General features: G+C 40.6%; 1 protein-coding gene across 6 annotated transcripts in view; it reads left to right on the forward strand.

The window, feature by feature from the left end:
• Positions 1 to 12,856, forward strand: part of ADNP2 (ADNP homeobox 2) — a 31,329-nt gene extending 18,473 nt beyond the window's left edge. For 5 of the 6 annotated variants that reach the window (XM_077810544.1, XM_077810547.1, XM_077810545.1 and 2 more), the window contains one exon: positions 7,364 to 12,856. In XM_077810544.1, coding sequence (XP_077666670.1) covers positions 7,364 to 10,378 — 3,015 coding nt within the window. In that variant the 3' untranslated portion in view covers positions 10,379 to 12,856. Of the gene's footprint in view, positions 1 to 3,490; positions 3,629 to 7,363 lie in introns of all 6 variants that reach the window. The other variant, XM_077810548.1, reaches the window with a different exon arrangement.
• The last annotated feature ends 1,238 nt before the right edge of the window (positions 12,857 to 14,094 follow it).

Below are 14,094 nucleotides of genomic sequence, written 5' to 3' on the forward strand. Positions count from 1 at the left end.
AAAGAATGTTGACTGACACAGAATATATGTGCAAAGCTGCCACCTGGTCCAAGTTTTTAAAGCTCTACAGGTTCAATCTTCACTCATTTCCAGGCTGGTGCTTGGCAGAAAGTTGCTCCAAGCAGTAGTCCTGAAACAGATTAATAGATTTTTTTTCTTTTTAAGGCTGGAAGGGACCATTAGATCATCTAGTTTGAACTCCTCAATAACAGACAATATAATTTCACTCCTGTATTGAGCTGAATAATTGGTTTGACTAAAGCAAATCTTACAGAAAGGCATCTAGTCTTGATTTGAAGACCTCAAGAGATTTTTTCCAATGATTAATCATCTTCACTTGTTTTTAAAATTTTGTCTTATTTATAATTTTGAATTTGTCCGGTTCAGATTAATGTTAATTTTAGGGAAGGTGAAACCACCTTCTTCTGTTCTACTTGCCCTCCTTACTAACTTTTTCCTGATGACTTGTGTTTCCCGTATATCTCAGATTAGGGGAAAGGTCAAAGTCCAGAATGAAAGATCGTTACTAAAATTTCCTTTCTGGGACCTATTCTTGTCCAGCAGGGCAGATTGGAGTTCTCCTGAATGTGTCTCTAATGGCCTCTTCAGGCTCCCTGTATATTGTTAACAATAATACTCAACTCCATTTGTGTTAGGAGTTTTAAATTCTAATCTACTCGTAAGAATTTGTTTCCATACAAGTTTGGAAATACTCATCTTTGTGGGTGGAAGGAGCAAGGCCAAACAATGGAGCCTATGGACAAGTCTGAACAGCTTTTCATATTTGCAGGAAGGTGTGCTGGCCTGAACTAGGGGAGAGGTCTGCCCTACAGGGGGAATTTATCAAGTAACAAACTTTTACTTTTCTATTCTGACAAATAGCAACTATTTATGGTGGGGTAGAAGAAAGGGAGCTTGAAGTCCAGTTAGTTGCAAGTTATTGGGATTTAGGCTTCTGAATCACTGGTAAGCACTTCTGAAAATTTTATCTTAAGTTTCCAGAACAAAAAAAAGTGCCTAGAGGAGGCATAAAGAATTTTTCTCCCCAGTCTTACCGTTGTACAGTTTGTAGTGGGGAGCATCTTGCAGGAATATGCCATTGCTATAAAGGACGCAAAAAAGAACTTTCTTTGTCACAGCTTTCAAATCGTGGTTAAGGGAACTATTGAGAATAATGATACAATTAAGCAGCCTGGCCTGCATAATCTAAATACTGACTGGAGCATTGATTGCTGTGGAGAGGTTTCAACAGAAAAGTTCAGGCAAGTTTGGTTCCATCACAGGAGGAGTTGCAAGAATTTCTAAAGAGTGATAGGGCCCACCACCTGAGAAATTAATTTATTCTCTTCTCAGTTTGTGAAGGCTAGCGAAAAGCAACTAGGCCTGCGATCACAGAAATGGAAGGAGGAAAATGAATCTAGTGATGAAGCAGTTCCTAAAGACACGGCAGTATTTATTTCACTAGCATGTACATTCAGTTGCTTTCAGTACCACTTCCATTACTTTTCCCATGATCAGTGTGCTCTAAGTGTGGGGTGGGAAACTTCAATCTTTGAAGAATGCTATAGTTGTCCCAATCTTCAATCATGCCAATGAGACCCGGCCTCTGTTGACTTCTTTGATCCTTTCAATTTTGGACTTTTCCTGAAGACTGCTCTAGGGCCACTAATAATCACTATAATGAAAAGTCAAAACTCAAGGCCTCTTTAGCCTTTTCCAGTCTGTCATGAAGTGCGGTTGACCCATTTATACGATCTATTTGGAGCTGATAGTGCAGCACTACAGTGGCTTCAGTGATTCCTTTCAAAGGGAGCTTTGGGTAGTGATTGACAGCTGCCCTTTCCCAAGAGACCTTGCGGGTGAGGTTCTACAGGTATCCATGCTCTTGAGACTTTTATAATCTCTAAGGCAAAAAGGGACCATCATGATCATCTAGTCTAACCTCCTGCACATCACAAGCCACAGAACCTCACCCACCCACTTCTATAATAGGTCCATAACTTCCGGCTCAATTACTGAAGTCCTCAAATCATGATTTAAAGACTTCAAGTTACAGAGAATCCATCACTTACTCTAGTTCAAATCAACGAGTGACCTGAGCCTCACTCTGAGAGGAAGGCAAAAGGCCCCCAGAGTCTAAGAAATTCTTCACCAGGTCAGAATGGCAGACTGACCCCAAATATGGTGATCAGACCCTGAGCATTTGGGTGAGACCCACCAGTCATATCTGGGAAAGGATTTTTGTAGTAGCTCCATCTAGTGTCCCATTTCTCACCGTAGGAGATATTTGCTAATAACAGTCACAAATGGGCCATATGCCCTTGTAGGCAACTTCATTATGCCTTCTCCTCCAAAACTTTATCAAGCTCAGTCTTGAAACAAGTTGTTTTTTGACCCCACTTTCTCCTTGGAAAGCTGTTCCAGAACTGCATTCTTCTGATGGTTAGAAACATTTAGTCTAATTTCAAGCCAAAATTTGTTGATGTCCATTTGCTTTTGTGCCAACATTGCCCCTTAACCTGGTGGTTATCCCTTTGATATATTTATAGAGAGCAATCATATCTTCCCTCAGCATTCATTTTGTTAGGCTAAACAAGTCAAGCTCCTTAAGTCTTCTCTCGTGAGGTACCTTCTCCACTCTTCTGATCATCCTAGTAGCCCTTCTCTGCATCTGTTCCAGTCCTGAGTAAATCTTTCTTAAGCATGGGAGACTATCAGTATCAACATGATACCTCTTGTAGGAAACTGAGATACTATGAACTCTGCTGTCAGCAGTACACGGCCACCCCACTTTACATCTACTTTTCAGCATACATGCTCAGTGTCACCAAGCCTTTGAGAAATTGGCTTCTGGATGAAAAGGAGCTGGGTCAGACTGAACCTTGGGAAGACCAAACTGATGCTGGAGAGAAGGGGGAAGTGTTCTGCAGAATTAGCCAAACCAGTGACCTCTTCTTCCATCAAAAACACTTGTTCTTATATCATCGAGTCAAAGTCATGGTGTCCTATTGGACTTCTTGAGCTTGGATGTTGAGGTAGCATAAGTGGAGAGAAATGATTCTCCCTTTCTACCTCCTTGGCTCATTGGACTGTCCCCTTTCTTGTCAGAGGTCCTGAATGATCCATGCATTAGCCACTTCCAGGCTGGAATACTTTCTCCACCAGTTTTCCCCTTACCTCCCTTCGAGATTGTTGGTGCTAACAGTGGCAGTTTTACTACCACCCTCCCTTCCCCATCTCACACGCAGGTTGGTGTGGGGAATGGAGGAGGCTAGCAAATGAGACAGCCTCTGAAACATTCTACTCAGTATTGTAGAATGGTATCGCCTTACCTAAGAGGTGTTTGAACAAGTTTAGGAAGGAGAGGATCAATGTGGAAGAGGAAAGGGGCAGTGCTTCATGAAACCCTTTTGCCAGTGGACGCTTCCAGCCCAAACATGTGGCCTCTTCTGTTGTGGTTTGATTTTTGCCAGTTTCTTCTCCTCACCAGAACAAGACTGAATAAGGAAAACAAACATACAAAAATGGAAAAAAGTGAAGCAAGAAAAAATGGAAAACAGTAACTGTTGGGAAATGCTGTTACAGCAAAGAGTAGGGTACCTACTTCCCAGGCCATCTTTTGGAGAAGGTAGGCATCTAATAAATGAAATTGGGGAGCCAGTGGTAGAGAGGTAGCCAGGGGATTCCCTAAACCCTGGTACATTTTAATGTTTACTTTTGGTGTACACTTAAAATCTAGATTTATTGGTGCGTGTTGTAAAGAGTCACTGAACTGCATTGTGTCAGGATGATCAGATAAAGGTTGGAGTTGCATCCAGCACCTTGAATTTCATCTGAAAGTGAACTGGCACCAATGCAGAGAGTAGAGCAAGGTGTCAGTATATTACTGCCCAATACCTCTCAAGGGGGAAATTACATTATATGCTTGCAAGAGCTTTTGGGTGACTTTCTAAATCAATCCCAGGCTCATCTTATCATTGTAGTTAAACCTATGGGGGAGAGAGGCATAGATTATTGATGCCAGATGCATATCTGTGAGGGAAGGGGTGGAAGATGTTCAGCTACAAGGGAGAGGAATGTAGACATAGTGTGCCTAAATAAGAGCTTGGCCAGGTACAGATTAGTCTGGTTGTCAAAGTAATGTGGAAGCAGTAGTTGTCAGAGCGTTCTACAGTGGGGTGGGGAGGGTAGTTTACTACTTAAGGTGGAGGCAAATCTCTAACACCACTCCAACTGTGAGAACTTTGTCAGGTCTTCAGCCTTTAATCCTGGTCCCATACTCTGCCAGATGGTTGAGGAGCCTGATGGAGGCCATTTTTGGGCTTGAAAGGCTTAAAAGTTTGATATTGAAAACTTCTTAACCAATCAGTCACTGTCATCAAAGACTTCTTGACTTCTCTCAACTGCCCTAAGAAGATTAGCAGAAGTTTTTTTCCACTTTCTGAAGTGGATGGGGAGTCAAGTTACTTGATGCCATCTGGCATTGATACATCATTCACTTTACAGTGATATACCCTAAAAAATAGAATTTTTGAGATCAGGCAATACTTGGCATGGCTATTAATGTGAGAATCTGCTTTGTGTAAGGCAACAATTCCCTGCTCTCTGGAGATCAGCTGTCAAACAGGGGAGGAGCAGCCATACAGATTAATTCATTCTAACTCCTACTCCCTGCTTGAGTTCATCTTCACAGGCTGCAAACTGATGAATCTGATCCCCAGCCATGTTGTGGTGAGGATTTGTGCTATGCCCCAGCTTTTAAACAGTCCCTTGAAGGTACCCCTTAAATGTGCCAGACTCTCAAGGGATTACATTCTTCTTTTAAAGTAAGTAATGCAGACTTAGTGCCTCCCAGACTGAGCCTCAGCTCCAGCAGTGCTTCTCACTGAGGGTGAGCTCTCTCCAGCAAGTTGAACTGAGACAGACTCCTATTCAAATTCTTTTGTCCTCTTCAGAGATCAGTGCACCTCAGCAAGTATTTGCAATCACACCAGGAAGCCTTTTCAAAACAAGGTAACAATTTATTAGCCATCTGGCATAAAGAATCTGAAAGTCCTCAGGTTAGCATACAGAAACAAAGATTTAAAAATATAATCTCTACTGCCTTGAGACATGCTGCTCCCGGAACTCTCTTGGTTTCCTTTGTTTCTGTCTCATTGTCTGTCAGTCCCAGGTCAGAGCTCCTGTGTTTCTCTAAAGGCCAGCTGTTAAACACAGCCACCTGACATCTTTTCCCTTTGTTCTTCAGCTTGGGGTCTCAGCTCTGCTTGTCTGCAGAGAGGTGGTGGTGGGGGGGAAATCTCCTTCCTTTTGGCTGTTTGCTAGGTGTGAGTTTCACAGACATTGGGGTTCCCTTTGCCTTTCTAGCTCCTCCATTGATATGGGTCACTTTCAGCCAGTCCTTTAACGACCTATTCATACCACCCGAGAGACAGTTACGTGACCAGAACACCTCATGTCTCCTGATTTGCCCTAGGAGTATTTTAACCTTTCTGCACCCACTGGCTACAATCTCAATTTATGTTAGTTACTGCCAGGCATATCATTCAGAAAAATACTACAGAAAATTCCCCATTTTTTTTCTTTTACGTGGGGATCAGCAGCACCTCCTCTTGGGAGGCCAAGACTGCCTGTCCATCCTATTAGTCTTGTTGTAAAGGTTCTCCGAGCTGAGAAGTTACCTTAGGATGCTTTATGAATGTAAACTTAATGACATTGACTCTGCCTGGAAGCTCTGTAGTTCTTGGAGCAACGAATGCTCATTCCTTAGGAACTACAGGACAACTCACATGAGACCCAGTATCAAAAGCTAGAAAAATGAAAATACACCTCTACCCCAATATAACGCGGTCCTTGGGAGCCAAAAAATCTTACCGCGTTATAGGTGAAACTGCGTTATATCGTACTTCCTTTGGCATAGAGTATTTCCATTATTAATACAGTATTTGACACAAGAAGTTTTTATTCTTGGTGCTTTAGAAAGGGTGCATCTGATGTCGTCCTTCACATGAAGGCCAGGGTCGGGGCTCGCAGCCATGCCCTGGGGTCAGGGCTCACAGCTACACGTGCCTACCGGGGTTGGGGCTCACTGGGGTCAGGGTTCGCAGCTATGCATCGCGGTCGGGGCTCGCAACTTGCAGGCACACGCTGGGTTTGGGGCTCACAACCCCCCACATAACCAGGTCACGACCTGGTTCAGTTTGAGAACCAATGTGGTAGACGAGACAGAAAACCATTTTTGCTTTACTGCGTTATATCCAAATTCATGTTATATTGGATCACGTTATATTGGGGTAGATGTGTATGTGACTGAAGTGGCTCTTATAGTCTTTCATAGACCTATAACAGTATTTACTCCATGTGGGAATGAAGAGTAACTTAACTGATCAGTGAGAATTCAGAGTGGAAAACTAACAGTTTTCAGCTGAAGTGCCATTGATGGAGAAAACAAATGCAATGATTCTTGTTGGAGAGGGAATGAATTTTGAATTTTATTTTAGTCAGGTGGAATTAGAGAAGAATGATAGTTTAAATGTGCATTTTACAAAAAATTATTTGAAAATATTTAGAGGTAAAAATGCTTTGTGAATTAAATATTGGTATGAGGAGAGGGGCTGTGTAATACAAGTGGTATTCTAAAAGTGAACTACAAAGGAAAACAAATGGGTTTGTATATTTTTATTGCTCTTTTCTTATGTTTAAAGGAGGTCTGAAAGGTTTAGCAATTTTTTTTTCTTCTCTCCCCGTTCTCTCCTCCCCACCCCTTAACATTTTCTTGGCTTGTTTTTACTCTTAGGAATATTAAATGTCTGGTATTTCCTAGTTTTGCTGAAAGACTTGGTTGGATTAGGGGTTTTGAAAAGTGGTTTGAGCTTTTTCTCACCCATTTGTTGAAGGACGAGGTGTTGGAATCTTTAAGTTTTTTTCTTAGAGTGTGTGGGGTGTGTTTAGTTCATACAAGTAAAGCTTTAAACAGTCTGAATGAAAAGTCCCTTCCCTCTTGATTTCCCAGGTTTCATTTCTTGTGTATTGTGTTGTCTTAATTGTTCCAGTCTCTTTGATGGCCCAGAGTCCTTAAGGAACTGGAGTTTCTAATTTTTTTAAAAATCAGAGTGAGGGAAAGATCCATTCAGGCCTTCTTTATACATTATAAAGAAGCATAAAAGGGCACAAATCCAAATAATTTGTTTTCTCACGCATGTCATCTTTACATATGTCTTTGTAAAGTTGTCTGAACCTGTTTCTTGGGGGTACACTTCTGTTGGTGGCATTTTCTTTGGACCATGACAAAAACTGGCAGTTTATAGAATCCTGGTGTGTTTTTTAACAAGGTGCTGTGTGAACTTTTTTTATTTATTTGCAGAGATACAGAACAAAGCCGTATTGCTGTAGCCTATGCAAGTTCTCCTCAAAATTTCTTACTTCGTTCAAGAATCATTTGCACCGTTACCATGAAGATGAAATGGACCAAGAGCTGGTGGTTCCTTGCCCAAAATGTGCATTTGCTTCTGATTCAAAAATAGTGGGAAAACACATCCGGATGTTTCACTCTTCTAATAGGAAAATACAGAACTATACAGTGAGCATTTTGGGTGGCATGAAACAATTCAGGAGTGACATTATAAACTTCACATGTCTAAAATGTCACTTTACAGACACACTGTACTACAATATGAAGAAACATGTGCTGATGAACCATTTTCAAAATTTAATAAGCACATATTTTGGCCAGAGACCAGATGAAAATGAAGAGAATTTTATTGAGCACTACTGTAAAAAATGTAATGCTTCTGCAAACAGCCAAGATTCTTTAATGTATCATGTCTTAACATCTGATATGCACAGAGATCTGGAGAATAAACTTAGATCTGTGATTTCAGAACATATTAAGAAACCAGGACTTGTGAAGCAAATGCATATTGCTCCCAAGCCTCCCACAACTATAGCAGCTCCATCTTTAATGCCCACCACTGCTCCATCAAGCTCAGTTACTACTCCAACTTGCATTCAACTTGCATTTCCTCAGAATAATCAGAACCAAACCATGGTACAGGGAAAAGCAGTTCAAAATACAGTTAGACCTCTGACTGTTTCAAATGTCTCTGGTAGCCTTACACATACGTCTCCTGCTCCAGTTGTTACTCCACCACATGTTACTCTTGTATCCAGTCCGCTCCCAGTAGGTCAGAATGTTAATCTTCAGCCACCAGTTCCACAACCTGTTTTTGTTTCCCATAGGGTCCCTCTTAATCAGCCTGTCAGGCCTGGGGTTCTTCCCCTTACTCAGCCTGTTGGGACCATAAATAGACCTGTTGCTCCTGGGGTTCTTCCACTTAGTCAACCTGTCAGGCCTGGTCTTCTTCCTGTTAATCAGCCTATTGGGACCATAAATAGTCTGGTTGCACCTGGGGCTCTTCCAGTAGCTCATCCTGTTGGTCCTGTAAATAGTCATGTTGGGCCTGGAGTTCTCCCAGTAACTAGACCTCTTGCACCTGGGGTTCTCCCTATAAATCGACCTGTTGGGAATATGAATAGACCCATTGGTCCTGGGGTTCTTCCTATGCCCCAGACTGTTACCTCAGGAGTTCTCCAGCTTAATCAGCCTGTTGCATCAGAGGTTCTTCCTGTAAGACAGCCTGTCAGACCTGGGATTCTCCAACTTAATCAACCTGTTACCTCAGGGGTTCTCCCTGTAAATCAGCCCATCAGACCTGGAGTTTCTCAAAATACCACTTTCCTGACTGCAGGACCTATACTTAGACAGTTAATTCCAACTGGTAAGCAGGTTAATGGGATACCTACATATACCCTTGCACCAGTTTCAGTTACTTTGCCTGTACCACCTGGTGGCGGGGTAGCAACTGTTACACCACCGCAAATGCCCATTCAGCTAATGCAGTCTGGCACAGTAACTCAGATATCTCGCTCTCCAGCTAGTGCACCTTCTCCTCCTGTTGTTGTGACTTCTTCCCACAATATGTCTGCACAGGCTTCTCCATCTGCTCCTGAAACAAGCCAAGCCCTCAAACAGGCTAAGCAATGGAAGACGTGCCCTGTATGCAATGAGCTCTTCCCATCAAATGTCTATCAGGTCCACATGGAAGTGGCTCATAAGCACAATGCAGTAAAAACAGAGGAAACCCTTGAACCTGACAAGCTTGCAGTATGTGCACCCTTTCTGAGGTGGATGAAAGAGAAGACTGTCCGGTGTTTCTCTTGTAAATGTTTCCTGTGTGAGGAAGAACTTATAAAACATCTTCTGATGCATGGCTTAGCTTGTTTGTTCTGTACATATACTTTCCATGATCTAAAAAGCCTTGTGGAACACAATAAGACTGTGCATAATGGAAGGAAGAAGTTACATGAAGACTACAGCAACAGAGGATTTCAGCTAGATAATGATGCTGACGGTGACCTTATATTTCCACATTTTGATTTCAGTACAATGTTACCAAAAGAAGAACTTGGTGAAAAGGAAGTATACTTGGCAGTACTTGCAGGGGTAAACTCGAGGACCCTCGTACCTGTCTACATCAAAGTGAAGCATCAGACAGCTGAAGTGGACAGTATGTGCAGCAAAAAAGTATTTACATGCCCCTTTTGTTTTGGTACTTTCATTAGCAAAGAAGCCTATGAAATGCATTTGAAAGAGAGGCATCATATCATGCCAACTGTACACACAATTTTAAAGTCTCCTGCTTTCAAGTGCATCCATTGCTGTGGGGTGTACACTGGAAATATGACTTTGACAGCTATTGCTGTGCATTTGCTCCGCTGCAGAAGTGCTCCCAAAGACAGCAACTCAAGTATGAAAGTGCCACTTGAGCGCAGTGAGAAGAAAGAGCTATCATTTGTGAATGGTGAAAAGCATGATTCTGTCTGTCAGTCTGCTAAAAGAAAACAATCTGATCTATGCTCTGTTGCAGAGGACCAAAGGAATAAAGAACAGCAGCCTCAGTCCTTAAATACCGGCACAGCTCTAGCTCCAGATAAAGATGTGAATGTAGGGGTAGTGCCTGTCAAGCGACAAAAGGTTGAAAGCAGGACTGAGATGAAAGGACCTCCTTCAAGTGAGGACCTCCATATTCTAGCATTGGATCCTAAACAGTACGAACACAGTTCATATGAAGCTCGAAAACAGTTTTTGGCAGATTACTTTCACAAGAGGCCGTATCCTACAAAAAAGGAGATGGAATTACTGTCCTCAATGCTATGCGTATGGAAAATGGATGTTGCATCATTTTTTGGGAAAAAACGACATGTGTGCCTAAAGGCGATAAAAAATCGCCAACCCTCTGTGCTTCTGGGTTTCAGTATGTCTGAACTTAAAAATGTAAAGCACAGTTTGAGTTTAAAATATAAACTGCAGGATCTGTAAAAATGCTTTATAGTTTTAAAAAGAATCATAATTGCATACTTCTCAGTTTAGCAATTTATTACAGTGGTTTAATTTCTTTTAACTTCGAAACTGACCTTTGCAGGGTTACAGTAGAACACAAAGTCTCATTCAAATCTGAGTTTGTTATTGGAAAAAAGCAACAGTGATCGTAGATCTGAGGAAGGTAGATCCTTCAAATTTTCAGCTCCGGAATTTGTTTTAGCTTTATTTTTCTTTTGTGGAGTAGGTTTTTCCCTCCCTGCCCCACTCCATTAGGCTTTTATACCACATGTATTGTCTTTCCTGATTTACAGTTTATTTTTTGTCAGCAATGTCAACCTCTCCCTGGGAAAAAAAAAAAGGGGGGGGGGGGGGCGCTATAATGTTGGTTAAAATATCAAGACAAACTAAATGAGAACAGAACGAATTAAAGTATTGGTTTAAATTTCTTTAAACTCCTAATTTTATTTTTGTCTTTTATCCTCTAAAGAAAATGATTGTGGTACTTAACTTCCTCCTCGTAACCTACCCAAAAAAGCTAGGTTTATTTTAGCAATAATAAAATGTATGCAGCAATTTTTTCCTCGAAAGAAGAGTACATGTGCCAGTTCCAGTGATGCACAGTAGCTAAACATCTATATATTTTTGGGAGGGAGGCAGGTTCCTCTTAAACTACTGGAATTAGGTGATTTACACTGGCTGTGATTTTATCCCATTAAAATTAACTCTCTTTAATTCAAAGGGATTGTTTACTGTCACTTTGTAGATATGGGACACTTTCCAGTTGCTAAATTTGTACAATTTCAAAGCCTGTTGACCACTTAATTGCAAACGGTGAAGTAGTTTTAGAGAATTACCAAATTACTTTGATGCATCTTGACATAATGTGACTTTTATTCACATATCTTTCCTTACCTGTAGAAATCTCAGTCCAAGCATCACTGAAGTCAATGGGAATGTGTCTATGCTGACTCTAATGCATGTTGGTTAGGATATTGAGTGAACACACGCCCCTTTTAATAACCAATGAGAAATTTAGCTTAAACCACTCTCCTTTTTATAACAGTCAGAAAGCAGCTAAAGCTAGGAGTGGATGGAATGGTAATATGGCACCTTTCGCCTATATGTCGTTGATTCAAATGGGACTTCCATATGTGATGAGTACACATTCTTGCCATCTGACAGATAGTTAATGGTTTCTATGAAATAAATTGGTCTCAAACTAGTTTCTAGTGAACAAGTGTCTACACCACAAAAAGTACCTCCAGAACTGCCATCATTGGTAATTGAGAGTCAAAGGGTTGAGTGGGTTTGATTAAACTACCTTTAAAGTGAATTAGGGATGTGATTTTGTGGTCACTTGCATTACCAGTTCATTGCTATACCTGCTATCTGTATAAATGGGGGGCTTTGGTTTTAATCCAATTGTCAGTTTGGCACTTTCCAAAAATCACTAAAATTACTTTATGCCAAACAAGGCCAGTAACAGAGGCCATTCAAAGTGAATATTACAAGTGGTCTGTCCTACCACTGAACTTGTCCTGTCTTTAAACAAAGGAAAGAAGAATAATGTGCTCATTGTGATTAATTTAGGTAATAAAGTCAGTCTTTTCCTAGTCAACCAATTTTCATCCCATATCAGAGAGTTTTGTGTTTTTTAAATTGCATGTACAAGTAACTTTACATTGAACATTTCAAGCAGTTGTATAACAGGGCATGACTTACTGTAACCATAACTATCAAAGGAAAAGCTTGCTGCCTTCCTATTTGAGCTTCTACAAACTTTAAAATATCTGTGTTTTGGATTAAAAGTGTATTTTCCTATTTTTGAAAAAATGGTGAAGTGTTCTCATATACTTACCATTCCATTAATTTTTGTTTAAATTGTAAAATACAAAAAGAAAATCCACAATAAAACTGAAACTAGTCATGTAATACGAACACTGAACAAAAATCCTGTAAGGGATTATTATGTTTTTGGGAGTGTGCGGGGAGGATAGATCAACAGGACCTAAAAACAATAAGAAAAAAATGATGCTGTATCCTAAAAGGATCCTGTAATATCTAATCTGACTTGTGATTTGGCTGAGTTTAGTTTGTGAATCAGTCTGGAGAGCTTAAGGGGATTTAAAAAAATACTTGGAAAAAGAATGTGAGCAGGCTCTATATACGATAGGCAAGATTCATCTCTGGTGTAACACTATATCAGTGGAGTTATACTACAGATTTGACAATATAGATCTACAAGACAGCTTAAGATGAGTGGTTTAAGGTACTGTTTATATATTACAAATAATGTTTCTTATTGGGAGAGATCTAAGAAGTGATATTAAGAGTTGATTCTTGCCATGGTGGTGGAGGAAACAATCTAGTTTTACCAGTTTTCTTTATTGTACACTGGCCAGGGACAATGTTAAACATTTTATCTATTTGGCCTTTGATTTCACAGTTTTCAAATAAACCAACTTTTTAACTTTTTTTTAAGGTGTGTGCATATGAATGGTTATTTTTAAAAACTAGACTTTGAGAGTTTGTAATGTTTCATTAACATTCAGCATGATAACTTGACATGAAAAATTAATAATTTGGATTCAAAATAGTCATATGTCTAAGCAAATCAGAAATAAAGACCTAGATCTTCTAGTTCTTCAAAAGGAGGCAGGGGGAAGGAGAGGACACCACTGCAATAGAGTTTGTAAGAAAAATACATTCTACCTCATCTAGAAAATCTGATTTGAGTCCACATCCTTTCCTATAAACCTGGTGCTCCAAAGGCTTGATCATGAGCGTTTAATAGCAGTAGGAGCAAGATGAAAGCCTAAGGGCTTGGCCACACTTACATTTTGCTCTAACTTGCTGGCTCAGGGGTGTGAAAAATCACCCTCCTGAAGGCAGCAAGTCAGAGTGCTTTAAAGCAGTAGTGTAAACAGGCTCTGAGTGCTGGGCACCGCGAAGCTAATCCCCTCGTGGAGGTGGATTACCAGGAGTGCTGGGAGAGCTCTCTTCCCAGCGCTCATGCGTGACCACACTCACACTTCAAAGCGCTGCTCCGGGAGCGCTCGCACGACAGCACTTTGAAGTTTAGCCATGCCCTTAGACTTTAAAGTGACGGTTATTTGTCTGTGACTGAAACAATTTTTTTAAAAACCAGAAGTGATTGATCTAGGGAAGATCCCAACTCATACATGTGTAACAGTATATAGGGTAAGGCTTTTTTGGAAGTAGGGGGCTTGGTTCGGAGAAACTACAAGAGGTTTTCTTTAAAACAAAACAATGCAATAAGTAAGCTACCAATTTCAGCGTAAATTAGATTTGTGCTGTTGCTGTCTCAAAGTATGAGACCATCTGCTTAGGAAGGTGCTAGTTTGTATTTGAACTTATTGCCATGTGCTAAGTATAGTCGTGGCTGGCTTCTGCAGAATTTCCCATTAAAGAACTTAGCTCCTCTAGCTAACTTTCCCTTCTTTTGAGAAAAGAAACTGGCTGCCACATCTTAAGAGTCACCCTGCCAGATAAGTTGCCATCTTCTATCTGCTCAGGTGAGCAATTTTTATGTGCATAAAAGGATAACTAAATAGTGACTGGCTCAGAGGGTGAAATTATTTCATTTATGTATGAACAGGTATCTCAATTCATTACAATGTGCTTGCTTTGGGTAATAGTTTAGTGTGGTATCTGTATTTTTAAGTGAAAAGATGTATTAGTAAATCACTAAG

This window comes from Eretmochelys imbricata, chromosome 2 (assembly GCF_965152235.1).
Source record: "Eretmochelys imbricata isolate rEreImb1 chromosome 2, rEreImb1.hap1, whole genome shotgun sequence".
Classification (NCBI taxonomy): domain Eukaryota; kingdom Metazoa; phylum Chordata; order Testudines; family Cheloniidae; genus Eretmochelys; species Eretmochelys imbricata.